The 25,108-nt window shown below is 50.7% G+C and overlaps 6 protein-coding genes across 11 annotated transcripts; 1 reads left to right on the top strand and 5 right to left on the bottom strand.

Annotated features, from left to right (window-relative positions):
- Nucleotides 1-416: 416 nt before the first annotated feature.
- On the top strand, nt 417-13,786 carry LOC6524466 (protein trapped in endoderm-1). Of its 2 annotated transcripts, none has more exons than XM_015190223.3 (3): nt 417-552; nt 12,110-12,751; nt 12,815-13,786. In XM_015190223.3, the coding sequence occupies exons 2-3, from the start codon at nt 12,138-12,140 to the stop codon at nt 13,251-13,253; spliced, it is 1,053 nt and encodes a 350-aa protein (XP_015045709.1). In that variant the 5' UTR covers nt 417-552; nt 12,110-12,137; the 3' UTR covers nt 13,254-13,786. The 2 variants fall into 2 exon arrangements, with proteins under 2 accessions (XP_015045709.1, XP_039233535.1); XM_039377601.2 differs by lacking the exon at nt 417-552 and adding an exon at nt 9,297-11,646.
- LOC6524468 (E3 ubiquitin-protein ligase RNF128) lies at nt 867-2,203 on the bottom strand. The gene is made up of 2 exons (XM_002100289.4): nt 1,720-2,203; nt 867-1,539 (listed from the first exon to the last, which is right to left on the bottom strand). Exons 1-2 carry the CDS (start codon nt 1,839-1,841, stop codon nt 1,155-1,157), a joined length of 507 nt encoding a protein of 168 aa, XP_002100325.1. The 5' UTR covers nt 1,842-2,203; the 3' UTR covers nt 867-1,154.
- On the bottom strand, nt 2,753-8,287 carry LOC6524467 (G-protein coupled receptor moody). 4 transcript variants are annotated; one of them, XM_015190225.3, is made up of 5 exons: nt 7,310-8,287; nt 5,549-5,638; nt 5,036-5,176; nt 4,010-4,977; nt 2,753-3,942 (listed from the first exon to the last, which is right to left on the bottom strand). In XM_015190225.3, exons 2-5 carry the CDS (start codon nt 5,635-5,637, stop codon nt 3,113-3,115), a joined length of 2,028 nt encoding a protein of 675 aa, XP_015045711.1. In that variant the 5' UTR covers nt 5,638; nt 7,310-8,287; the 3' UTR covers nt 2,753-3,112. The 4 variants fall into 4 exon arrangements, with proteins under 4 accessions (XP_015045711.1, XP_039233528.1, XP_002100324.1 ...); XM_039377594.2 differs by lacking the exon at nt 7,310-8,287 and adding an exon at nt 6,360-6,482; XM_002100288.4 differs by lacking the exon at nt 7,310-8,287 and adding an exon at nt 6,283-6,462.
- LOC6524465 (serine/threonine-protein kinase par-1) lies at nt 13,582-20,522 on the bottom strand. 2 transcript variants are annotated; one of them, XM_002100286.3, is made up of 9 exons: nt 20,186-20,522; nt 18,608-19,362; nt 18,472-18,535; nt 17,939-18,225; nt 16,764-17,882; nt 16,418-16,699; nt 16,260-16,357; nt 14,504-16,193; nt 13,582-14,427 (listed from the first exon to the last, which is right to left on the bottom strand). In XM_002100286.3, the coding sequence occupies exons 2-9, from the start codon at nt 19,229-19,231 to the stop codon at nt 14,320-14,322; spliced, it is 4,272 nt and encodes a 1,423-aa protein (XP_002100322.3). In that variant the 5' UTR covers nt 19,232-19,362; nt 20,186-20,522; the 3' UTR covers nt 13,582-14,319. The 2 variants fall into 2 exon arrangements, with proteins under 2 accessions (XP_002100322.3, XP_039233519.1); XM_039377585.1 differs by having other exon boundaries at nt 18,608-19,359.
- A 379-nt stretch (nt 20,523-20,901) lies between these two features.
- On the bottom strand, nt 20,902-23,741 carry LOC6524464. The gene is made up of 4 exons (XM_002100285.3): nt 23,475-23,741; nt 23,142-23,421; nt 21,542-23,083; nt 20,902-21,482 (listed from the first exon to the last, which is right to left on the bottom strand). The coding sequence occupies exons 1-4, from the start codon at nt 23,590-23,592 to the stop codon at nt 21,335-21,337; spliced, it is 2,088 nt and encodes a 695-aa protein (XP_002100321.1). The 5' UTR covers nt 23,593-23,741; the 3' UTR covers nt 20,902-21,334.
- A 235-nt stretch (nt 23,742-23,976) lies between these two features.
- Nucleotides 23,977-25,032, bottom strand: LOC6524463. Its single transcript, XM_002100284.4, has 4 exons — nt 24,803-25,032; nt 24,595-24,744; nt 24,408-24,541; nt 23,977-24,350 (listed from the first exon to the last, which is right to left on the bottom strand). Exons 1-4 carry the CDS (start codon nt 24,890-24,892, stop codon nt 24,110-24,112), a joined length of 615 nt encoding a protein of 204 aa, XP_002100320.1. The 5' UTR covers nt 24,893-25,032; the 3' UTR covers nt 23,977-24,109.
- Between the last annotated feature and the right edge of the window lie 76 nt (nt 25,033-25,108).

The following is a 25,108-nucleotide window of genomic DNA, read 5'->3' as shown; positions in this document are numbered from 1 at the left end:
GCTCCCCTCCTCACCGCCTTGCCACCCACACAGTGCAAAAATAATTTAGCGCCGCTGCAATTATGCAGAATAGAAATGCAAAATGGAGACGTGAATGTGCGCCAATTTCACCGCTGCCGGCGGCAACCTCGGCCTCAAATCGCAATCACCGTCGCCGAGAATCGAGCGGTTATGCTACTCAACCGCGAATCCAAGACCAAACGGAACCAGAATTGGCGAAATGCAAATGGAAGTGCAACTTACTTGCAGCCAGTGGCTTTCGATGCGCCGCAAGGTGAAGCTTGTTTATTTACTTTTTACTTGGCTATCAGTTATCAGTCCTCGCGAGCACACACCAACACACACAGGCACGTCACTGACACGACAACACCACACGACGCTGATTTAATTTGTTGCAATCTCTATTGTAATTGTAGTAATTGAGTCCATCCCATCATCACAAAGAGACGCGACGCGGTAATTGGCATTCGCAAGAAGAAGCATTTCGCGAAACAACAGCTGACGGCGTGGTGAGAAAACGGCTGCGGGGGGCGGCGAACTGGTTTGGTTGCGGTGAGTATGTTGTCGCGGTGAGTTATCGTGGTTCGGTGAAAAACTATAGCATATTATAGCCTGTTTCCACGTCGCTTGATGCTTCGAAAATCTCATAGTTAGTTCGCCAACGATATTTTTATATTCTTATACGATAGTTAAGGAACATCGATTGTTTATGGAACATCCTAACGGTTTGATCAAAGAGGGGAAATTTGGAATTTAAATAGTTATATATATTTTTAACACTATCAAATTAAAAATCTAGAGCTTTTAGAGTTATACAAAAATCAACTAAAATGTTATATTTAATATCATTTGAATATGCTCATATCTTGATTCAGCGATACAGTCGTAAACCATTTATTTGTGTTTGGGCTTCTTATCTTATTATATTGTTTGGTATATGTATTATGTATTTGCTAACAGGGACTGCCCTGCCGTATCGATATATATTGTTCTTGTTGTTCTTTTGTTTTGCTCAGCCTTCTAAGTTTTGCTTGTCTGTTTTCCAATGACTTGAGATGAGATTCAGTTTCGATTGGGTAAAGATCTGGTTTCCTGGCGAATAGTACGATAAGCAAATGTTTACGGCGACTCTTTCGTTTGTTTGTTTACGGCTATTAATCAACATCCGAATCCGACTCTTCGTGCTGATTGCCGAGTTCAGGATTGCGGACAGTAAGGGCCTCGATCCGCTGGTTAAGATATTTGATCTCTTCTTGGAACAAACCCGTCTCGTAAAGCAGATTTTCGTACTCCCTCATAATTCCCATATAATCGCTGCTGCTGATACTGCTGTTGTTGTTGTTGTTGTTGCTGTTGCTGTTGTTGTTGCTGCTGCCGCTGCCGCTGCTGCTGCGACTGCAGGCACTCTGACCTTGACTCCGATTATGGCCGTCCCCACTGCCACCCCGTGCCGATGCACTTTCCGGGGACTCCTCGAAGTCCAGATAAAGCTGAAAGTACGCGGCATCCTGGCAGCGGCAGATGGGGCAAGTTCTTGATCTGCAAAGCGGACGGAGTCGCGAATAAGACAAAACGTTTGAACTAGGCGATAAGATTTCACGGCCCTTTGATTGGGGGCATTTCCACTGATATACGTCACTTTTATTTGCGAATGTTCGAAGTTTCGAATGTTCTCTTGTGTATCAGTGGCCTGATGGGATCACTTTCACATTCACTTACTGCTTCCTCCAGCGGTCCAGGCACTCCTCGTGGAACGCGTGTCCACATCTGCCGGCGTGTATGTTGTCCGAGGTGCGATACCGCTCCGAACAGATCGTGCAGATCACGTTGTTATGGCTCATTCCGCTCCGATTCCGATTTATACCTAGCTTAATTTGATTCGATTCGATCCGAGTATTGCTGCTCGGCCGGTGACAGCGGACTGAATGAATGCAACTCGCTGAACTGAGCGTTTCGCTGATAAGCGTCCAGTAAGCCACCGTACACTCCACTCAGTCCTCCCCTCGTCGGTACTCTCGAGCACTCCGCTTCACTCCCCCTGCACTCCCCCTGCACTACCGGACTCTGGAGCCAGCCCACCTTAATAAACCGCCCCACAAAAGTGGGAACATGAGCCGTCAAATGGGGGCAACGATGGCCTACGCCCAGCTAAAGCCATGTGAGATAAAGCTCTATTACGAGATTCAAACATTTAAAGTTCCGATATAGTCCAGAAACCTAAAGTTCATTAAAACCATCAACTTGGCGAACTTTCAGTTTCGCAGTCATTCTCACAAACATAATTATGGTGAGGGTTTAGCATCTACCAATTTCAAACATCATTAATAAATTACAAGTGGTTTTATATTTATGTAAACAATTACATATGTTTATATTCATATTCGATTTGCTTTTGTGGTCTTTCGAATGATCGTGGTGGGACTAACAATAGGTTCATTTACACAGGCCTACGTTGGAATGGAATGTTTGTGTGGAAAGTAGTGGAAAACAATTAAAGGAATGATCTCGGTTCCCAGTAGGATTACCCTGGTATAGAGCCACGATCTGGTGTCTTTAACGGTTAAGTTAGCATATAAGGTAAAAAAAAATGGGTTAATACTAAGCGTGAGCGACCATAAATATCTACAAACTAAAACTATTACTAAGTAGTGTTATATGTGTAGGGGATTTTGGGGGTTAATTAAAAATCCATGCTTAGGCTTATGCGATATAGGGCGGAATATGAATATTAGGGCAAAAAGTAAAGGGACACTCAAAAGTAAAATTGACTATAATCAAACTTTTTTAGCTGGGTAAAGCTTACGATTTGGTATACGATATACAATCCACTTTGAAATGAGAAAAAATTACGGAATCTAATGGTAATCTATGGCACAATTCTTAGAATAAACTAATTTGTATAAAACAACTTCTTACGATATTGAACTACAACGCCATCTAGGGTTGGAGTTTCGTGAAAAATATCTGATTTTTGTGTAAGGGTAAGAATTTACAATATTCGCCACCCGTTTACGATATCCCATTCTACAATTCCTGGCAAATTTGTGTTTATAACGAAAGTAGCGCAAGGACTACAAGTTTTTTGTTTTGATTTTGGAATTAAAGCATTTCGTTAGTCTTTTGGGAATTTCATCTTAGCCGTCAGCTTGGAGCCGGAAATGGAGACGGTTGCGGATGTGTTGGCCGGACCGGAGTCACTTTCCGGTGCTACGGCATTTGTATTACGTTCCATGTAGTATTGGTTTCTCTTCGGGCTGTCGACATTCATGTAGATGTGAGGCTTCGGTGTCGTCGGCTTTTGTGCACTGCTTTCCGCTGCCGCTGCCGCTGCCACTGCTCCGCCGCTGATTGTTATGGAGTCCGTGGAGAGCGGATGCATTGGGAATGAGGGCGGGGGAGGAGCCGGCGTTGTCGGCGCCGAGGTCGCCGGAGGCGTGGGCGGCAGCTCCTCTTCCTCCAGTATTATGTCGTCCCCCACCATTGTTATGCGACGGATCGAGGCGGAGCCGCTCCCCAGTGAGCCAACTCCGGGCCGGTAAATGGAGCTGCTGCTGATCCCTATCCCCAAGGATAGGCCGCTGCTGGGACTGGGGGTGCTGCCGTTGAAGCCGCTGTTGGTGTAGGAGTGATTGTTCTTCTTGAGCGGCAGTCGCAGGCTGAGGCTGCTGCTGCTGTTGCTGTTGGGCGTCGCTGTGAGGACCGAGGGAGGCGGAGGCGTAACGGTCGGTAGCGGTAGATTCGATTTGCTGATTAGGTCGGGTCCCCGCGACAGCATTTCCAAGGCTTGGGTTTGCTGGATTTCCGCTGGGGTCTGCACCACCGCCACAGCTGTTGGCGTTCCCGTTGGCGTCCCTGCTCCCGTGGCCGCTCCCGTTCCCCCCGACATCTGGGAGACGATTGTGCGGCTGTGGTTGTTGCTCAACCCGGTATCTTTCCATTTCTCTGAAACGAAGAATGACCGTGACTTAGTGTACGTAGTTCAGTGGGGCTGGACCAAGCTGGCACGTACCTGCTGCGCTGCTAGCGCCATTGGCCTTACCGAAGGGGAGCAGAAGACGGGCGGGCTGACAGAAAACCACCGTCTTGTAGGCCTTGCGATACTGCTTGTTCATGATGACATAGATGATCGGATTGATGCAAGCCGACAGGTAGAGCAGGATGTAGCTGCAGATGTGCAGGCTGGGGTGCTCCACATTCTTGTCGGCCACCTTAACAATGGTGATGGGCAAGTAGCAGACGACGAACGATAGAAAGATGGCCAGCACCATCTTAGTGATGCGCCACTCGTTCCGCTTGGCCCGCACCTCGCGCTGATCCTTCACGCGGGTTGGCTGCTGTTTGCCGCTGGGCGCCGTCTCCGGCACATCGACGGAGAAGCTACTGCTGCTGTCCGAGGAAACGCGGTTGCTGGGCTGGCACTCGGCGCTGGAGGGCAGGGCTCCTGATCCCGTAGTAGCCAGGGGTCGCAGGTTGTTGGGTATGGAATTTTGTTTGGTGGCATGGCGCTTCAAGCGCTGCTCCGACTTGTGGACCACCCAGAAGATCTTGGCATAGCAGGCAATGATAACCAGGCAAGGGATGACGAAGGCGGTGATAAACAGCGTCGTCTTGCTGCTGTGCCCATGGTCGTCGGTCATAATGGAGCAGGTTTGCAAGCGCGAGTCGTAGCCAAAGCGACCCCACTCTCCCAGAAGCGTTGGGAGCTGCATGCCGTAGGAGAACAGCCAGCAGGCGGCGATCATCACCGCAATCCAGTGGCGCTTATAGATCCTAGCATAAAGCCCGTGGTGCGTGATCATCACATACCGATTGATCGTGATCATTGCGATGCACAGCAGGGATACGCCTATGTTTCCGTATTGGATGAAGGGAATGAGGCGACACAGCACCTGGCCATGGTTCCAGGTTCCTTGCACGAACCGCAGACCCTGGAAGGGCAGCACCAGGGCGCAGAAGAGCAGGTCGGCAATACAGAGGCTAGATGGTAGAGGTTAAAGATTAGCTGCTCTCTGAGGGAAGCTGAGGGACAAATCACCTTATGATAAAGGCAGCCGCCACGTTGCGCACCTTGGGACATTTCAGCAGGGCCACCACTGTCAACAGGTTGCCGCATATGCCGACAATCATTATGAGAAAGGTCATGACCGCGGCAAAGGTCAAAAGCGACTGCGAGAAACTGCAAATAAATACGAAACATCTCTATATTAGAAATCCAAATGCTTTTGCTGTCAATCAGGATGCTTTCTCTGAAGTGATCCTCCTCCTAGTCTGATAGGTCTGCCGACCTCTTGCGTCAAATGGCCCTGTGGCTATCGGCATATCAGACTGGCTTCCGCTCGCCACTTACAAGAATCGCCCGCCTTTGTGGGCCTCAGTGGGCCGGCCCAGTGCGATCAGCACTGGTGCAATGGAGCGCGTAATATTAACGATCTCTTATCGGAGCACTTCCAGTCCGGGCGCTATAATTACCCAGCGCTGATAGCTACATCTCACTTGGCACTCACTTGGCATACTGTCAACACATCCAGACATCCACACCCCAACTTACCCCGCCGCGTCCGTCGGGGGAGCCATCGTTGTCAACGCCTCCAGTGGGGGATAGCCCTCCTCCAGGCGAATAGTTGTCTCATCACTCATGCTTTAGCAGAAAAATGAGAAAGGGGTTTGTTAGAATTATATAAATTGGAAGAATAGCTCTTAATGATCTTTAGGATTGTCTAGGGTCATACAATCGAGTAAGTTTGATTCACTACTCAACCAAGTGTTTTTTTTAAATACATATGACTCAAATTTTTCCCTTGAATGCAGCACAGCTATAAAATTGATTGTTTATGAACAGACTTTTTCATTTTTTTTTTTGAGATACACTTTTCTCTTAAGTGTGAAGCACTTGAACTTTATCTTTTCAACCTTTTGGACAAAATCACGACCATCAAGGTAATCACTGGGTTAGCAAATGTTTACATTGTTTGGCAATAAGTTCCGGTTTTCCAAAAGCGCTAAGCCAGTCACTAATGATGGATGATTGAATGGGATCACCGTATCCCGTGTTTCTGTGCACTTTGTGTACATATTCTTTGGGTTATACACGCAATGTGCAACATAAATGATAAATTGCTTATTTGAATTGTTGCGCCGCGAACTCTTGAGATTGCTACCAACTTAAGATCCTTATAAGCACTTGATAAACCAAGTGAGAGTTGAATGGAGGCTAAAAACTAGGAGCTCATCACGGAATTCTCAAGAGAGTCGTGCTGATTCCGGGATCCAATAATGATTCACCTTTTTAAATGCAAAAGAATTTCGCGAGCTCGCGACCTCCTAAGGTCTGCACTTCTTCTGTCCTCTGACTAACTTTCCTCTCGCTCCTGACCACCACGTTTACCGCTACCGAACTCCGAACTCCGATCACTGAACACCGAACACCGATCGCCACCGCCGACAATTGCCAACTGGCAGTGGCTTTGGTACATGGGAGGCTCAGGCTCTGGTAAGAAATGAAAAGCCACTGGCGCTGACTGCAATTTGCGCCGACGCAACGCTCGTAAGCCGTAGCCGTAGCCCGGCAGCCGGAGTCCGAGACCCAATTCCCGATCCCCGATGCCCGATTCCCGTAACCCGACATGGGGCGTGGCACCCCTTCTGCTGCTTCGGGACTATGATAAATTAGTGTCAATTAAATAATTTAAAGAGGTCACACTCGCCTCTGTTTCGGTCTCAGTTGCGCGGCGGCAGTAGTTTCAGTGGTGGCCACTGCCTCAGCGGCTTGAACCACTCGGGGTGCAAAGATCAGCGTCGAACCTTAATTAATTGAGTGGCTGTTTGGCGGAGACGGGCGTCTCCGGGCGTTCCTAATGCGTGATGTGATGTGATGCGATGCGATGGCAGTTTTCTGCGCCCGCTCGAGTGGCCGCTAATCGAGACAAGTGTTATGTTCTTGTACCGTTCTCAGCACTGAGCGGAAACGGACGTTTCGATTCCACAAGGGTTACATGGTAATGCAGTCAGGTGGTTGTGATTGCCTAATATGAAGTGTGAGATTCTGTAACGCTACCGTTAGCATACGTTTGGCCTGAAACGTTTTCAACTTCGTTGTGCAACGCATTTGTTTTCTGTGTACATGCCCTGCCCTCTGCTGCCCTCGTTTTCCCCCTATAACCCCGACCAGGTCATGGCCGCCACTTAGCACGGTCCAATAGGGCGTATACGCAATGTGTCTGGCTCGCTAACATATACTACTACATGCATACATACATACGGGTATGCACGAATTTAGAATGTTTCCTTATCTTATCAAAAGAGCACTTACCTAGCTGAATTTGGTTTTGCGATTTGGTAATCCTCGGCGATTCTAACGATCGCAAGGGCTCTCTTGCTCTCTCCTTACTCTTGGCCCAATTGCTTTCTCCGTGCCCTGCTCTCTTCTAGTCTCCTCTCCTCTCCTCTTCCCGTCCCAGTCGTGTGCCCCAACCACACTGATGGGCGCGTTATCAGTGGTCAGGAGGGGAGGATGGGCAGTGACGGGACTTGGGAACTGGGTGGTGGGGAAGTCGAAATCGCTTGTTTATTTGCTTTCTGCTCACGTAATGGAAACTAGTGCGGCTGCGATCTCCACTGCTCTGCTCCTCTCTCCAATCTCCACTCTTCTACTCCAATCTCCACTCCTCTCCAACGCCAACTCCTCCGACTCTTCCTCTTCTTCGCTCAGGTTGAGCGAGGTGAAAGAGTGAGTGAGTAATGCTGTGAGCAATGTAAACAGTTTACGGCATTCGGCATTCGCAGGGGGTTATTCATGAATCGCTGTGTTTTTTATTGTTGCTCTGGGGACGCCACTGGAGCATTGGCTGTTGTTGTTGTTATTGCTTGTTATTGCTGCTGTCGGTGATTCAAAAGTAGCCGCAGTTTTCATGACTAATGCTTTTGAGGCGCGAGCGCGAGATCAGGTAGAGAATAAATGGGTTACAGGTTGCCCAAACTCAGCACTTGACATAATCACAAGAACAACACACAAAAACAAAAAGTCGAATTATTAGATATCTAACAAAGAGGCACACGTTCGCGATTGCTTCAACGGTTTCGAGTGTCACTCAAGTCGAACGGAAATCGTAGTTACTTTGCGTTGTTAATTACGCGAACTGTGTGAACAATCCCCGTAGTGGTTGAATGTTGAATGTAACGGACAAATTGCGTTCTCGGATCGGATCGGAATCGGATTCGGATCGGATGGGATCGTATCGTATCGTCTATAACTGCCGGATCGAGTGCAGTTCGTCGAGTGAGGCCAGCGTAAGCGAGTCGCGATATTGCCAGTTGACAATTGGCAGCCCCCTCTCACTCTTACTCTCACTCTCAACCAGTGTCTAACTGTCTCTCCGCTGCCGGCCGGCCAGTGGCGTAGGGAACTGACCTTGAGGGGGATCCGCTATACTGGGAACTCACTCTCTTCGTTAGCTGTTCGCTGTGAACATCTAAGTTGCGCTGCTTAAGTTCACCTTAGTTGGTCATGTCCTATGGGCCCCCATTTGCGGCGCCCCTGCGCTGTCCCCCATGACTTGGCGCTCTCTTCTGCTCTCTTGCTCGCTCGCACTCCCGCACTCTCGCCCGCCGGCCGGAGACAGAGCCAGGGAGACAGACAGGGACGGACAGTGAGGCGGCGATCGGCTATCAGTCATCTGGCGATCGAGGGGCGGGTGTGGGTGTGGGTGGACGCTCAATGGTTGCCGATCAGATTCATATCGCAGATACGCCGCTTCTTCTTTTTGTGCCACACTGAAGCAAATGTGCAACAGCAGCAGCAGCAGCATCAGCGGCGGCGGCGGCGGCAGCAGCGTAACAGGCACTACTGATAAGGCTTCATGTGTCTGCATTCTAATGTTTACACAATTGGTCGTTCGACACCGATCGCGGCGATTCAACATGGGATGCACTGAGAAAAACGGTCTACCACATGCGAGGGAACTGATGGTTGGGACAGGGACTTTGTTTCCGATGCGAAGCATGGGAACTGTGACCTCGCTATAAATGTTTTCTGTGCAGATATCGAACTGAAGACGTAGGGATTTGTGCGCAATCGCGTTGTTTGTTGTTTGCTGCGGATTGTGTGAAGAACACGATAGTTTATGGCTATCTAAACATGGGCCCGTGTGTGTGCGTGTGCGTATGAGTATGCGCGTAAGTGCGACGGAGAAGTTTACATTAGTCTGGATTCGAATCGGGATCGGGGATCGGGAATCGGGCCGGGGAGGGGAGGGGAGGGTGGTACGTCGATTGGCGTTCGAATCGTATTCACAATCATATCCAGAATGGTTGGGGAAGGGGGATCTTAGTTTCCACTTTAGTGCCCATCCCGCAAGTATTTCCACGTACAGTGGGGGACGCAAGAATAGCGTACAGTTAATTTCGTAGAAAAAAGATGGGGTTATACGAAAGATATACGTTACGATTGGCGTTGTAATGTTATATTAATAGGCATGCTTTCGCAAGTAGAAAGATGGGCCATGTGTTTGGTTATTACGGATTGGATTTCATCCAGTTCCTAGGATCGAATGAATACACGATATGGCGCTATAATTTCCCCAAGAACTGAATGTTATTTTCTTGGGTAGTCGGCTGCAATTCCCGGACTATTGGCCTGCATGAAAACAAACAACGTATTCGTATTCATATACGTATTCGAATTCGTATTAGTACCGCTGCCAAAGAGTTTTCCCCGAACCGCCTGTTTTCCCTTTCAAGAGGCAAACGATACTCAATTCGCCACAACAGACGACCCGCACTTTGACCCTCGGAAAAGTGGAGAGGCTCCCTCTGCATATACATATGTACATATGGATGAAGTCTTGATTAATCAAGACTACATTCGATCTAATACTGACGTCGTGTGACACCAGGCTTCCGGGGCTTGACTCATTATTCGAAACGGGTTATGGGGGCATTATGGACGTGGAAGACGCGGGGTCCTCAGTTATGATTCAGGGTCCATCGCCCGTGACTGAGGTTTCATTCTATACGCACAGATTCGATCTATGAGCATATTTATTCGAATGAGTCTCGCATAGGTTGTGCTTTTTTCAGTTGCTAGTTCCTCGCTTCGAATGGATGCCGCCCATTTATTATCCAGAAAATTGCCAGAGGAAACTATGCAAGCACCCACACATACACACCCACACACACACACATGCACACGGCCCAAGAACCGAAAAGTTTTTCATTTCAAAAATGCGGGAGAGGTGCGTACGGCCCAAAATCAGGGCTACGAACAGACTGTATTCCATCTGTAGGAGCTTATATATTTCCCTGGCACTCCTGATTTTCGAACCATACTTACTTATCGGTCAATGTATCAATATTAAAAACGTGACTACATTATTTTCCTGGCAACGAATGACTGTCTTGGACGCAAATGTGTAACTGATAAGTCACGAATTGTGCTAGCCATGCAGATATAACTTCTCTGAAAGAAGGTCTTGCAATGCAAGTATGTCGATAGGTTCTGGCTTTCATGTCAGAGTGATGAAGCTCAAGTGGCTGGAACCCAGAAGCCAGAACCCAGAAGCCAGAACCCAGAACCATTTTTAGGCAGTGGTCTAGTATCCCTGGTCTAGTATCTGGATCTTCGAAAAACGGCAACAACAGCAACATGACCCCGTCGGAATATCGACGAAAGAGCGAAAGAGTCGAGTAGATCCGGGCGGAATGGGGGCGGGAAGGGCGGTTAAGAAACAACACCGAATAGGAACAATGTAAACAAAGCGCCCATTCCACAGGCAAATTACCAAATTACCCGATGATGAAGTCAATTGTTGTATACAATAAAAATGTGTATTGTTGCTGTTGCTGTTGCTATTGCTGCTGCTGCTCTGAGATTCTTTTGTTTTCCTTTTTGAAAGTTTTTCTAGTTCGCCTGCTGTTTTTTTTTTTTTTGGTTTTTTCAATATTTTGTACGCTTGGCTGGCGGCGACTGCCTTCGGGCCCACTTTTTGGGTGGGAACCATATCGGTGTATGGATGCGGAGAATTCAGTTTTTAGTACAAATTCGGCGCAGGAACGAGCAACGCGTCTCTTGCCGACCACAAAGTGCCGCGCGATGTTCCCACCAAAATCCGGAGCAACTCCGCTTCCGATCTCGATAGCGCTGCCTGTTTCGGATCGCATGGCGGATCAGGACGCGGTTCTGCCGGTACCCCTGGCCGACAGCCACTTGGACATGGACCTCAATCTGAATCTGAATCTAAATATGAATACGAATATGAATCTGAATCTGCATGTAGACGACAGGCGGCAGGTGCTCTTCGAGGGCTATTCGGACGAGCTGCTGACCATCGCCTGGGTGGCCTGCATAGTGTTCATCATCGTGGGTGTTCCCGGAAACCTACTGACTATCGTCGCCCTGTCGCGTGGTCGACAGACCCGCAACTCGACGGCCATATTCATCATCAATTTGTCCTGCTCGGATCTGCTCTTCGGCTGCTTCAATCTCCCATTGGCCGCCTCCACATTCAAGGAGCGGGCGTGGACCCATAGTGATCTGCTGTGCCGGTTGTTTCCGATGCTGCGGTATGGCCTGCTGGCGGTGTCATTGCTCTCCGTGTCGCTGATCACCATCAACCGGTACATCATTATCGCCCATCCCAGGCAGTATCCAAGGTGAGGATAGGGCTGGTATTCTCTCCAGGCGGTTATCATATCGGTGGTCATCATGATACTTATGGTAACATACCACCTAATCCGCAAAACCCACATATTTGTTATTGTTTTTTTCTGAACTTAGACAAACATTGCTACTGTTCTTTATAAAGAGGAAAATGTATGCCTTATTTGAGATGTTTTTTAATTACCTAAAAACTGAGAACATAACTTGCTAGAGGCTCATAAAAAAGATCGGGTCAGCGATCTCAAAAATTTCGAAATAACCCATTAAACTGAAAGGAAATTAATATCCCATAAGGTGTAAACTATTTCTGGAACAATAAGAAAGTAGGTAGTTTTCATGTTAGTGAACTACGGATATTAAGGTGATTAACGTGATTTATTTAAATACAATCAGCATACAGTATAAACAGATTAGACATGTTACAATGTTACTATTCCCACTGGTTTTTCTTTCCAGAATCTACCAGCGACGGTATTTGGCTTTGATGGTAGCCGGCACGTGGGTCACCACGTTTTCCATAATGATACCCACCTGGCGCGGCGTGTGGGGTATCTTTGGCTTGGACGTCGACATCGGATCCTGTTCCATCATGCATGATCGGTATGGCAGATCCCCCAAGGAGTTCCTCTTCATCGCCGCCTTCATGGTGCCCTGCATCTGCATCGTGATCTGTTATGCCCGAATCTTTCTGCTGGTGCGAAAGGCGGCCATTCGCGCGGGAACCGCTGGCAAGAGCAATGTCAGTGATGTGACCCCCACCTCCACAACGCTGCATCAGACTCAAGCCGTGGCCATGCCAAAAAAACCGGAGAAGGCGAGCACGTCCAGCGGCGAGGCACACGAACCAATCGTAGGACGACCCTTTGTGGTGGAGGAGCACCTGGCGTATATCGATGACAATGCTTCGGCCGACAGTCTACCGATCTCGTACAGCATAAGGAGAAGGGATCAGGACCAGCAGCCACCGCCAGTTGATGCCAATGTGGTGCTCAAGGAGCGGGAGAAGGAAAGGGATCGCGATCGGGATCGGGATCGGGATCAGGAAAAGGTCAGCCTGGGACGCAGTCAAACGCAACTAGAGATGGGCAAACCAGCTGGGTGAGTGGCTGATGCAGACTCCTTTAGCATTTCTCTCAATCATTGTGCGTAATTCCCTTTCAGAAAGAACCCCATCACCACCTCCCTGCGCACCTCCTTCACTCGGTTCAGCCCACGGAAATCACACTACGCTTCGATGGGCAATACCTCGAATGCCTCCTCCATTTACCCGGGTAGAATGAGTGCCAAGGACCGGAGATTGCTCAAGATGATACTGGTGATCTTTGTTTGGTTTGTAATCTGTTATTTGCCCATCACGGTGGCCAAAATATGGAAAAGCGCCACCGAGGTGCACTGGTTCAATATTGCCGGCTATCTTCTCATCTACTTGACCACCTGCATCAACCCGCTGATTTACGTGCTGATGAGCTCCGAATACCGAAGGGCCTACTGGAATCTGCTTCGCTGTCACGGCTCTCCGGATTCCCAGAAGCAACGGAATCAGGCCAATGCCAAGCGAAAGCACCTGGAGTCCAATCGGCAGGTGAAGGCCACGACGTGACTCCAAAGAGATGGAAAGGATCCCTGCCTCAACACCTTCATCGTCCTCCGTCCTAGCGGAATATGATATATGTGTGCCATATGGTAATATGACGGGAGGAGTACCCGAATGTCATGTCGAATGATCTGCGGTAAGAAACAATCCCTTGATCCCTTTGTCAGTGATCGCAAATGATCGTGCCTCCAAAAACGATTTCTAGTCACACGATCCGGCCGGGTCGTCCCCCACCCATCCACGCACACACGAAAACACAGATCACCCATATATATCTATATCTGTATCTATATCTATATCTATATCTATATAATGTAGGAACTCCAGAAGTGTATTGCATTTTATACCAAATGACTTTAATATCTGGTTTACATTTGAATTCCATGTTTAAGAACAATCGATGTTTGTTTAAATTTTGTTTTTTTTTTTTCGTTTTTTGCTTGTCGCTAATTATTGTACCAATACATAATAGATATATCCTTATATGGATACGCCCTTTCTATGCCCCCAATAAATGCTTCGAATAATTGATATATGTAGATACGTTGTTCTCGTCCACCCAACACCGAGTTTCGGGGCCACTGTCGTAAGGGCAATACAATAGTGTATAGTGTAATCATAAGTAGAGCTATAGCTTAACGCTATTATTATCAATATACATATTGTATATGTCTGCGTATATGCGTACGAAACTTGGACTACTTAAGACTAGTAACACAACTAAATCATTCAATATTACTGCTTCGCTCGGTTCGGTTATGATTCTATCGGTAGAATCGATCGGTCCAATAAATCTAGATCGATGTAACTCCGATTCTAAATCCAAATCCAAATCCGATTTCGATTTCGACTCTGACTCCGACATCCCGCATCCATATCTATATATAGGCTATGTATATGTATGTATGGGTGTATATCGTATATGGATCAAATAATTCATAATTGCGATTGCGAGCTTAATAAAAAGGTGGCCACGGTCCGGCCTCCATTAGTTCGATGCTCAATTCTCCATTCCCACCCACTCCCACTTCCATTCCTCCACTCCTCCAAACCCTCCGCCGGATAACCTGCCTCAGACTGACTCCATGTGCTCCGATATCTCCAGGATGGGGCTCTCGCTAAGCGGCTTCACCAGCGACTGCCAATTGGGCGTAAAAAGGCTGAGCACCGGCGTCGATGTCTGCGGAGGATGGTAAGAGAGCAAAGCGGTTAAGGTTTATATATACAAACTTATGCGTTAACTAGGTTGATCTTACATGATAGTCGGAGTCCAGGCTGTGGCCGTGGGGCGTGGTTGGCTTGCACTTGACCGTGGGCGTGCCCGGCGCCGTGGACGGTGGAGCTGAGCATGATGCCCCTGCAGCAGATGCTCCGGGACCAGCCCCATTGGGCGCTGCACCAGGCACCTGGTCCGATTGGCTGATGTAGGAGGTCTTAAGGTTCATCTGGCTGAAGGCATGCGTTCCGGGCATGGTCATGGAGTGCTGAAGCCTAGGAGTTCCGCTCCTGGGGCGATCGAGCAGAGCCAACTCGTACAGCTCGTCGGCCAGGTGATGTTCCGGAGCTGGAGCCGGCGGCGGTGGCGGTGGTTGACCCAGGCTGTGGCCAAAGTGGTGATGGTGTGGCTGCTGCTGGTGATGGCTGTGCTGCGGATGGTGGTGATGCCGACCGGCTAGCTGCGCCTCCAGGGCGTACTGCTTCTGGAATAACTGACGCTTCTGCTGCAGCAGGCGGTGCTGCAGGAGTTGCTGCTGCAGCGGTGGCTTTTGCATCGGCGACATGGGCACGGCCATGCCCACACCCAACTGATGGTGCGGGTATAGCCCTGGTGGCGGCGGTGGCGGAGCATAGCATCCATGACCATACATATCCCCACCAGCAGCGGCTTCCAGAAGCAAGGGTGCGGCTTGGTGGCCTGGATGGAACAGCGAGTGGTGGCCATGGTGATGCTGCGCAGGATGCCCATGATGGTGGGGCAATGTCAGCAGCGGATGATGCTTGCCCGGCAGAGCGTAGAATTGACCATTCGGAAATTGACAGAGTTCTTCCAAGCCGTACGCTTGGGGATGTGGATGAGGATGCGTATGCGGATGCTGATGCTGATGAGGATGTTGATGGGCGTGTGGGTGCGGGTGTGAATGCCCCACAGCCGCCTCCTGCTGCAGCTGCTGGATCTCCAGCCAACCGTGACGCTTGGCCTGCTCGTAGCGATAGCTTCCGTACACACGACTGGTGCCCAGCAACGAACCGGAGCTCAGCAGGCCCTGGGCCACCAAGCCATCGCTCGCCCGTCTTCCCTCGCGAAAGTGTATGGGTGATCGCTTGTCCAGGAACGTAACGCCACCGCCATTTGGTGGCGGTGTAGGATTCGGCGTGGGCGTGGAGGCTGAACTTTGCGGTAGGCCCAAGCCCAAGGCCAGAGCTCCTGGCATATGGATGCAGGAGTTGTGGCTCCCGTACAGCGACCTCTCCGATGAATGCTCCGATGAGATGCCCGCTGGCGATGCCGAGGCCGGAGTGGGCGTGGCCAGCATCGAACTAGAGCCCATGCACGAGGGTAGACTGCCCTTGCCGGAGGGCAAGGCAAAGTCCAAGCTGTCGTAGGGACCACTGCAATTGCTCTTGGATGAGCCGCGACTCAGGTTCTGGCTCAGACTTTTGGAGTAGCTACCAGCGCTGCCGGCGAGAACACCACTGGACGAGCTGCTGCTGGCATACGAGCGCATTCTGTGGCTTTGTCCAGAGGCAGTGGTTCCAACGAGGCGTGTCAGATCGCTGCTGGAGTGAGAGGTGGGTCCGTTGTTAGCGTTGCCGCTACCACCGCTACCACCGCCATTGCTGCCCTTCGACTCCTGGGACGTGCAGCCCGGATCGTTGCCCTGGTCTGTCTCGCAGCCCTCATCTGTGCTGGAGCTGCCCTGGGCCAGAACTTTCTTCTCCGAGCGGCTGGGGAAACAGGAAACCATCTGAGTCAAGAAATATCTCTCTCTCTCTGGGACTGGAAAGACTTACCTGTCACCATTCGATTTCACATCATCTTTCGTTTCCTGGCCGGAGTCACCACCGCTGCCATTGGTGCTGCCCACGTGCACACGACGTTTATTTCTTTGCTGGAGAGGATGTGCAACTTGTCAACTGGAAGCGATTATTAACTCACAGCCATCACTCACCTCCACGGGCAATGGGCTTTCCTGGAGAGTCTGGAAAAGCTTGCTAGCCTCGGCGGACATCTTGTAGCGAAAGCTTTGGCCCAAATTGGCCTTGGAGTCGAAGCTGCTCGAGCTGGACATGGCCTTTATTGTCTTGCCGTTGATCTCACCGGGGCAGGATGCCGATCCCGGTCCCGGTACCGCTGTACTGGATGTAGGTGTGGTAGAGGCGGGCGGAGGAATGCCTCCAGCGCTGGATTCCGCCTTTGGCGGATCATTTTTACCCTCAGCCACGGTTGTGGACTGCCGTGGGGATAATGATAATGAAATAAGAATAAGATTATATCCCAATCAGTAGAAAACTCACCTGCTGCAGCAGCGCCCGGCAGTCTTCGGTGCTCTGTTTGATGATGAACTCGCTGATGGTCTGATGGAGCTGCTTGGACGCTAGAGGCACGCCCACTGCGCCAACGGGTCCGCCAGTCTCCATCATCTCCCGGCACCGCAAGTTGGCCAGCGAGGGATTGTTGTCGATGCTGAGCGATATGGCCACCGGTCGATGGCTCCGCGGGGAGCTGGAACTCAGGCTGTGTCGTCCTACCCTCGAGGATGTGGATGAGCAGTTAGAGGGAGCGGGCGACGCGGCTGTCGGCAGCGGAGTGTAACGCATAGGCAGGGGAATGCCGTTGGCATCCACCTCGACGCCACCTCCATTCAGATACCCAGTCAGGTGGGCGTGGCTGGACAGAGGCAATGGCAGTTGCAGTGGCCCATACTTGGCGTAGTATCCGGGTCCGGGACCGGGATCTGGGACTGTGGGTGTCGCACCACCGTGGGCGGTACGCTCACTCATGAGCACCGTCTGATGGCGGCTAAGTCTTTTGTGGCACTGATCCTTGGCCAGGATCGAGCTGGTGGATATTGTCTTGGACTGCGACTGCTGCTGCTGCTGCTGCTGTTGCTGCTGTTGCGTCGGCTGGTGGTCGTTTCTGGAGCTGTACAGCATCCGACTGGCGGTGGTCGACGAGGAAAGGGAGCTGGCGCCTGAGCCGTTGCTCTGCTCCTTCTTGTGGCTAACTCGATCCTGCAGGAGCAGATATATGGCCGCCACATGATCGTACGTATTCTTCTTCAGACTGGCTCGCGTCTTGTCCGGCCCAATGCCCACGTACTCGGCCATGATGCGCAGAATGTCCTCGCTGGGCTCCACACACGTCTGCCGCTCGGCGCCCAGATTGTACTTGGCTATCAGGACGTGCTCCAGCAGCTCGGGACACATCCAGCGATGGCGTTTGATTTGGTCGATGGTGTAGCGCCTTGTGGGCTCCAGTACCAGCATCCGGCGGATGAGGTGCTCGCACTCGGAGCTCATAAAGAAGGGAATGCGAAAGCGACCGGAAAGCACCCGATCCCGGAGGCTCTGCAGCGTGGATCCGTCGAATGGCAGTGCACCACATACCAGCACATAAAGCACAACGCCCAGTGACTACAGAAATGGATACATTATTGGATAAATTTACATGTACACTTCGCACTACTTACCCAAATATCAATCTCTGGACCCGTATATTGCTTGCCCTCGAAAACCTCGGGTGCGGCGTACGGCGGTGACCCGCACCAGGTGGCTAGTAATTCTCCTGGCTTGAAGTGATTGGAGAACCCAAAATCCGCTATCTTGATGTTCATGTTCAGATCCAGGAGCAGGTTCTCCGCCTTCAGATCCCGATGCACTATGCCCTTCTTGTGACAGTACTCCACCGCCGATATAATCTGCCAGAACTTGAAGCGCGCCGCCGACTCGGACATTCGCCCGTACTTCGCAATGTAATCTGGATAAATTTGATGGGTAAGTCCTGGGGAATACCATAACTTAATCTACTAGATCCCTCGGTCCACCTAATTGAAACCCCTATCAACTAAAGCGACTACGAGAGATTTTAAGTTAGTGTTCGTCCCAAATGTCGAGAAGTCTTCAATTTCAGATTGGGTTATGGTAGGGAATCCTAAACTAAATGGAGTTCTGTCCTCTACTGTCTGAGTTTTTAAAAGTTTCTTAAAATCAAGCCTCAACTCACCAAAGATCTCTCCTTGACTGGCATACTCCGACACAATGTAGATCATGTTCTTGGTCTCCATAACCTGTGGGATGGGTAAAGCGCGCATTAGGATTACGATTCTTGGCAGGATCTGCTTAAATCAAATGCTGCTGACCTGATAGAGCTTAATGATGTGTGGATGTTTCAGGCGCTTCATGATCTCCACCTCGCGGTAGACCTTCTGTAGGTTTGTCTGGTCCAGCTGCGACTTGTCAATGATCTTGATAGCCACCTCGTTCTTGGTGATCCGATGCCGGGCCAGCTTGACCACTGCAAAGTTTCCCTTGCCAATGGTGCGTTCGATGTCATAGAAGCCCACGCGCATCGGCTCCTTGAGTTTGAGCAGGTCCTTGCCACTGATCCCGCCCGCTCCCACCGCACACGATGTGGGACTGGGACCGGGCGTGGAGCCTCCCCCGCTGGCAAAGAGCTTTTGGGCAAGCAGCGCATCCTTGCAGGCCACTAATGCGTCTATCGAGGGCGCAGCAGCACCGGCATCCAGGAGCACTGAGCTCCGGATGGCGTCCAGTGGGGGGTGTGGACTCGCTCCTTCCGCACCTTTTGCCTCGGTTTTCCCATTTTGCGGCAACTTCTCCGGCTGCTTATCCAGCTGCTTCTCGTTCCTCTCCTGCTGCTGCGGCTGCTGCTGCTTCTTCTTCTGATCCTCCGGCGGCTGGCTCTCTTCGGACTTGGCCTGGCTCCCATTCTCGCCAGCGGCCGCCGCCTCGCACGTGCTCATTTTCCAACTGCGCCACCCTGGGCGGGAGATCTCACACGGAGAGCGCGCGGCGGAGAGCGTGGGAGATCGCGATCGACAGCGAGATGGTGATGCACATGCTCACACACACCTCCTGCCTCATAGCAGCGCTTCTGGGGGAACAGAAGAAGTAGAGTGTTAGAGATTGTGGGTTAAATTGTGTGTAATATTGAACAGAAACTTCTTCAATGGATGTGCGACTAATGTAGTGCGTTCCCCATATGTACATATTTACATACATATGTACATATGTGCAATAAAGAACGGGGTGGCTCAAGAGGAGGGGGCGCGGGGGTGGGCAGTCGTCGCTTGATAAGAGATTAGCTCGGCTTTCCGAGTATGTATGTGTGTGTGTATGTGTATGACTTTCGGACACGGACGCGGACGCCACAAGCCAGCAAAGCCGCACTCTCTCTCACTCTCTTTCTTAGGCAGTGTTGCCAGAATTCACTTGCAATTGTAAACTGGATTCACGTTTCATTTCAATCTATCACAGCAATAATCGTGTTATTTCACTCGTGTACCGTACATGTGCACCAGGTATGGCAAACTATTTCAAGAACCATCAGCTTTGGTCCAGTAACAGCACATGCATCTCCATTTGTTAGTGCAGCACAATAAATGGAAGGCATTCAACGAAAATGGCTGACGCTGCACTTCCGCTTTCAAAATGGCTATTTTCCAACCACAAAATGGCCGAAGTGCCAGCACTGACTGTGTGTGGTTGGAAGTGTGTGGGTGCCAGCGTGCGAGTATGTGTGTGTGTGTGAGTGGGTGAGCGTTGGTGAAAAATCAATAAGCAGAGCAACCGCATCGCATCGTGGAAATGGCTCCGGTGCCACGGTGGTCACTGTGCGGTTCCCTCCAGGACGCAGTGCATCCGAGTCAGCGCCAGCGAGCCAGGAGATTCCCCTCAAAGCCACTCAACCCAAGTACCGTTATTGGTGAAAGCGTTGAAAACACAAGCGCCGCCGGTTGACAAAGAAGTTTCGAGCAGCAACGGTGGCGAAGACGGAGAACAAGCTACTGGAACTGGACCAGCTGAACCCGAATCCGGCTACTGACAATGAAAGGTTGAACGCAGGCGAGGATCCGCTTTACATCGCGTCCGCGGAACGCCACACATGCGGCTCGGAACAGCACAGCACGGCACGGCACGGGACGGCACACACAGACACAGTCGCTGCGACACACACGGCGGATGGCTAGGAAACGTGGCTGCCTCCAATCCCGAGCTGCGTCCAACTGGCGTCCGTATTTGACGCAAGCTCGGCGCTGTCTGCCCCATTCCACCCACTCGCCCCTCGATTTCCGACCCTCACCAGCACGAGGGTTGCCAAGTGAGCGCCAAGTGCCGAGCACCGAGCATGCGCCAACTTTTTCGCGAGGGTGGGAAGTTTGACGGAATTCCCATTCAGCGGGCACCACATTTGAATTACGCGCCGTTTGATCGTAAAACAGTACGCACGTAGTTTCTACCGTAATGTAACCGGCTTTACCGATTCAGCCTTCAAACGGCGAGCGGTAAAACATTCAAGTTGGGCATACCTTATTGATACCGTCGTTAAACAGTAGAGACCGAATTATATTGGAATGTTCTTGTTTAAGGAAAATTTCCACCACATTCTGGGTAAAAATGAAGACCACATATATTCCGGATATGACCACACATATATATTTCTTATATTCATATTCGCTGGAGGTCTTACAATATATATTTTGTACAGTGGAACGGCTGCCGACGTCATTCGGTCGGTCCTCTCTCTCTTTCTCTGTCTCTAAAACGTGTCTTCTCGCTCACTTTCAAGCGTGTAGTCGGACCGACTGGATCTGGGATCCGGTATCCGTCTTGCTGGCGCCATTCCCAAACGAAGTCAGTTAGTATATACACGGACCGATGCAACTTATGTACATGGAACAGATTTCACAAAAACAAGCTAAAAGCATTCTTAAATTACGGGTTTCTTCCACCCCAGCAATGCAAGCGTATCAAATAGCCAGGAGTTTCACTCCGAGTGCTGATGGCTGTGCGTCTGCATTTGCTGGGGATTGGTCACGTTTTGATTAATGTGTTACTATCTGGGGCTAAATCTGGCCGGGATCTTGCTGAAGCTGTTGCTGCTGTTCCTCGCCCTCCTCTCCGTAGCAGCGCCGCTTGAAGTCGCCAAAGAGATCTGCACGCGGTTGCAGACCTTGCTGTAGATGATCCACACTCACCGTCTGCGTAGTGTTCCTGGAAGAGCAACAACTTACTTATTTTTCTTTTACGAATTCAAGTCTCTTTAGCCTTACCTGGTTTTGGTGAGCACCGTGCATCCCTGCTCCACCACCATGGTAAGCGAATAGAGCGTGGCCAGGTTAGACATGCTATCGGTCTCATATAGCTCTATATCCGGCAAACGGATCTGTGTCTGTTGCGGATCCTGCAAAAATCGGGCAATGCGCTCATTCACGCTCGTCTTGATGCTAAATCCCGGTCGCTCGCCATTGATGCGGCGACACCCTGCGCGGATCTCGCGTACTTCCTGTCCCTGGGCGTGTCCAAGCGGCGACGAGGAAAGAAACGGATTGGAAGTTTCGCCGGACATCTCACTCTCGATTTGGCGGGAAGCCGGCATGGTGCCATCTGCGTTCGTTTCCATCTCCGAGCAGGCGTTCTGGATCTCGATGGGCTCGGAGACGCCGGCCGGTTGGAAGCGGGATGAATCCTGCAGAGATTCAGCTAGCTGGGCTGGAGACTTTGGAGGCGGTTCCATTCCTACCGCTCCCGCTTCGGTGCCAGACATTAGAGTGTCATCTTCTCCAATTGTGTCATCCGAGCGTATTTGAGGCAGTAGTGATTTTTTTGTAAGCTTCCTTTTCGGATCGTACCGGGCTCCGGGTCCAAACTCGTTTCCCGGCCAGTCGGTCAGTTCATCGTCGCCCTCGCGATCGGTGTCGTGTCGGCGATGACCACCTACTTCCGCCTCGCTATCCGTTGACGAGCTCAGGGAACTAGAGCTCAAGAAGTCGTAAAGTTCGCTGCAGTCCATTGACTGAGCTTGGAGCTGCAGCTGAGGCTGTGGAAACGTTTGGAAGCGACGTCGTCGGTGTGTCTTGGATGAGCCACTGCTACTGTGTCCCGGCGCCTGCCCCTGCGCCTTTTTGCGCAGCAGCGGAGCAGCTGGTGGCGTACTCAATAACAAGGCATCAATATCGGTCACAGGCACAATGGTGTCCATGCTGAAGGAGTTTAAGTTGGCGGTCGTGACATCAGCACTTGGCAATGGAAGCTTCTTCACCGCGTCCTTTTGATCGGGCAGCTCCTCCATCTCCTGGCTTACTCCTCCGGGCTCTTCAGAACGGTGGCATTTCAAGTCCTTGTCCTTCGTCTCAGTCTTTTGGGTGTGCTTAGTCTGTTGTCCTTGGGCAGCCATGCGATTGATCTTCGACAGCAGTCCCTTGTTCAGTGGCAGCAGACGGTCGCTGAGTGGCTTCGATGTGGAGGAGTAGCTGCGGGGGCGCATCCTCTGCTGGTGGTGCTGTGGTTGCTGTAGGTGCTGGTCATCTACTTGTGAGTGTGGCGAGGCGTACAGCTTCACCGAATCTTGCTCGTGGTAGCGATCGCGGTTTGAGCGCTTGCGTTTGCCGCAGAAGAACAAATGCGAGCGATGTCCAGTGGCGTCAATTTTCAGCAACCGTTTGCGTATGGTTCCGGTAGCAGAGCCGCTGCCACTTAGCAGGCTGGGCTGCAGCGGCGATTCGGTGAAGGTGTGTGGCGTATCCTTGCTGAACTCGAACTCCATGGACATCCGCTTGATTTTGCGTTTCCTTCGCGAGTTGGGCTTGTAGAATCTGTGGGTTTGCCAGCGATAAGGTTGGGGACCATTGCGTGGAATATTAACCACTTTACCTGGCTGGACTGAAGGTGGTCTCGTTAAGCGAGTCCGACTCCAGGGCACCCATGCGCCCAGGCAAGGTCAGTGGCAGACGCAGAGGCAGCATCGCCTCCGCCTTTTCGTCAGAGTCGCTAGCTGGCAACATGAGGTTGTGTGTGTCCAGTCCGTCCACGTTGGCACTTGGGTGGTGGTGATGGTGATGGTGGTGGTGGCCATGATGCCCATGATGGTGCCCCTGGTTCAGCGCGTCCGTGGGACTGCTGGAAGAGTCCTCCGTGGGCTGAGGGGCGCAGGCTAAGCAGAGGGGGGTTACCGCGAGCAGGAGTCGGCGTGCGATGGCTACTTACGCAGATTGCCCGTGGAACGTGTCCTGCGGCGGGAGCCCCACCTACCGACGCCGCCACTAGCCCTGTCCATCAGCGTCAGGTCCAGAGCCAACGTCAGATCGTGCGAGAATTGATCCATGGCCGCCCGCTATCAGCTGTCCTCCGGTCCGCTCGCATCGACTCAGTCTCGGCGCATTTAGTTGCGTTCTGCACGTGCACAAACAAGAAACAAAAATGCAGCAGAAATCACTTCGGTATGCGATTTGCGATAGTGTCTTCGAAAACCATCGGATGAAACAGTTCAAACGATAGGTAACTTCGAAAGTTATCGCAGCAGGAGATAAGGCGATAGGTTGGCTTCGAAAACAATCGCTAAAGCTTTACGATATTAGGCACTGAAAAAAAAAATAATCGCCAAAGTTGCTAGCAATTGGACATCTAATAAAACAGTTTTAAAACTACATTCCCATATGTGTTCTATAAAAATTAATCTTAAAACCAGCCAAAGAAAACTGTTTGGTTATTTATGGTGATATACAAACGTTTAAAGTAATGAAATGTTCGACCCGATAAGTCGATTGATGTCGATAACCCTGCTGTGCTCGATAACCAGTGTTAAAAATACTAAATTAAAGACCAGGACAAAGCGAGACATGTCAAAAGCCCGCCACAAAGAGATTGAGTGCATCCATTGTGGTCTCTGCCTTGAAGACAGGACGGGCCACGCGGGACACCATCGACAGGCAGTCCAAACAGTTCCATAGAAAGCAAAGACCGCGCCAGAAGCGCATCAGGATCGTGGGCACCTGGTGTTCCAGCGCCTGTTGCAGCATCTGTACTTCGTGGCAGAGCAGCCGACGACGCTGGATGCGTCGCAGATTCAGCTCCAGGATGCGTCTGTGGAACAACAGACTAAACGATAAACGGACTAGACGATTGCGGTCAGGACAATACCTTCGTAGTTGCGTACAGGCGTTCTCCAAGTCGTTAATCCTCATCCTGGTCACGATCAGCTCCTGACTGATGTCGAAGGCTCGGGAGCACAGCATCACTGTTCGCGACTCAAAGAGGTCCGATTTATCTAGCGCCTGAGGTGGAATTGCTATTACCAATAACAGTAGCCGGACGAATCTTTACGAACCAGATCCTTGAGCTGGCGGTTCCGGTCCTCCAACAATTGGGTGCGTTTCTGGGCATCCGCCAGTCGCTGGGACATTCTGGTTGGTGCGGTATTCTGATGATGGAGCTCCACACCCTGCAGCGCAGACACACTGAAATCCTTCAACGGGAGCTTTTCGCCGAGAAGTGGTAAGTTAGTACCCCCAATTGACCATATCCCAAGATCTTACCATGTGCTGGGTCCTACCCAGCTTTGTGGTAAACAATTTGAGGCCCGCGTTGAGCAGGGAACGCTGGGAACTTCGACTAGGCGAGGCCATCTATCGTTCCTAATTTTGAATTTCGATCTAAATGCGATTAAATCAGTTAGGTTGTGTAAAAAGAAGCAAGTTTGGAAAATACGAAAAGGCTTATGGATTAAACAAACAGCTTGTAAGTGAACAGGTGAAGCGAGGCTGACATAGCCAGTTTAAATTTCATCAATCGGAAAAACTCAATGAAAAGCGAAGAGAGGAAATTTATAGAACTTAGCTTGT

Source organism: Drosophila yakuba, chromosome X, assembly GCF_016746365.2.
Source record: "Drosophila yakuba strain Tai18E2 chromosome X, Prin_Dyak_Tai18E2_2.1, whole genome shotgun sequence".
Lineage (NCBI taxonomy): Eukaryota > Metazoa > Arthropoda > Insecta > Diptera > Drosophilidae > Drosophila > Drosophila yakuba.
The sequence above is the reverse complement of the archived record's forward strand: the minus strand, read 5'-3'. Positions and strand labels throughout refer to the sequence as shown.

Bases quoted from the DNA above. Each gene is read 5' to 3' on its own strand.
- LOC6524468 (XM_002100289.4), bottom strand. From the start codon at position 1,841: ATGAGCCATAACAACGTGATCTGCACGATCTGTTCGGAGCGGTATCGC. The intron at 1,540-1,719 runs GTAAGTGAATGT...TCCGCTTTGCAG, and splicing joins CTGGACCGCTGGAGGAAGCA to ATCAAGAACTTGCCCCATCT.
- LOC6524467 (XM_015190225.3), bottom strand. From the start codon at position 5,637: ATGAGTGATGAGACAACTATTCGCCTGGAGGAGGGCTATCCCCCACTG. The intron at 5,177-5,548 runs GTAAGTTGGGGT...ATTTATTTGCAG, and splicing joins CCCCCGACGGACGCGGCGGG to TTTCTCGCAGTCGCTTTTGA. The intron at 4,978-5,035 runs GTGATTTGTCCC...TCTACCATCTAG, and splicing joins GCGGCTGCCTTTATCATAAG to CCTCTGTATTGCCGACCTGC.
- LOC6524466 (XM_039377601.2), top strand. From the start codon at position 10,787: ATGATGAAGTCAATTGTTGTATACAATAAAAATGTGTATTGTTGCTGT. The intron at 11,647-12,109 runs GTGAGGATAGGG...TTTTCTTTCCAG, and splicing joins CATCCCAGGCAGTATCCAAG to AATCTACCAGCGACGGTATT. The intron at 12,752-12,814 runs GTGAGTGGCTGA...ATTCCCTTTCAG, and splicing joins GAGATGGGCAAACCAGCTGG to AAAGAACCCCATCACCACCT.
- LOC6524465 (XM_002100286.3), bottom strand. From the start codon at position 19,231: ATGAGCACGTGCGAGGCGGCGGCCGCTGGCGAGAATGGGAGCCAGGCC. The intron at 17,883-17,938 runs GTAAGTAGTGCG...CCATTTCTGTAG, and splicing joins GTCCAGAGATTGATATTTGG to TCACTGGGCGTTGTGCTTTA. The intron at 14,428-14,503 runs GTAAGATCAACC...CATCCTCCGCAG, and splicing joins GCCTGGACTCCGACTATCAT to ACATCGACGCCGGTGCTCAG.
- LOC6524464 (XM_002100285.3), bottom strand. From the start codon at position 23,592: ATGGATCAATTCTCGCACGATCTGACGTTGGCTCTGGACCTGACGCTG. The intron at 23,422-23,474 runs GTAAGTAGCCAT...CCCTCTGCTTAG, and splicing joins ACGTTCCACGGGCAATCTGC to CCTGCGCCCCTCAGCCCACG. The intron at 23,084-23,141 runs GTAAAGTGGTTA...GCAAACCCACAG, and splicing joins ACCACCTTCAGTCCAGCCAG to ATTCTACAAGCCCAACTCGC.
- LOC6524463 (XM_002100284.4), bottom strand. From the start codon at position 24,892: ATGGCCTCGCCTAGTCGAAGTTCCCAGCGTTCCCTGCTCAACGCGGGC. The intron at 24,542-24,594 runs GTTCGTAAAGAT...ATTCCACCTCAG, and splicing joins ACCGCCAGCTCAAGGATCTG to GCGCTAGATAAATCGGACCT. The intron at 24,351-24,407 runs GTATTGTCCTGA...GTTGTTCCACAG, and splicing joins GCCTGTACGCAACTACGAAG to ACGCATCCTGGAGCTGAATC.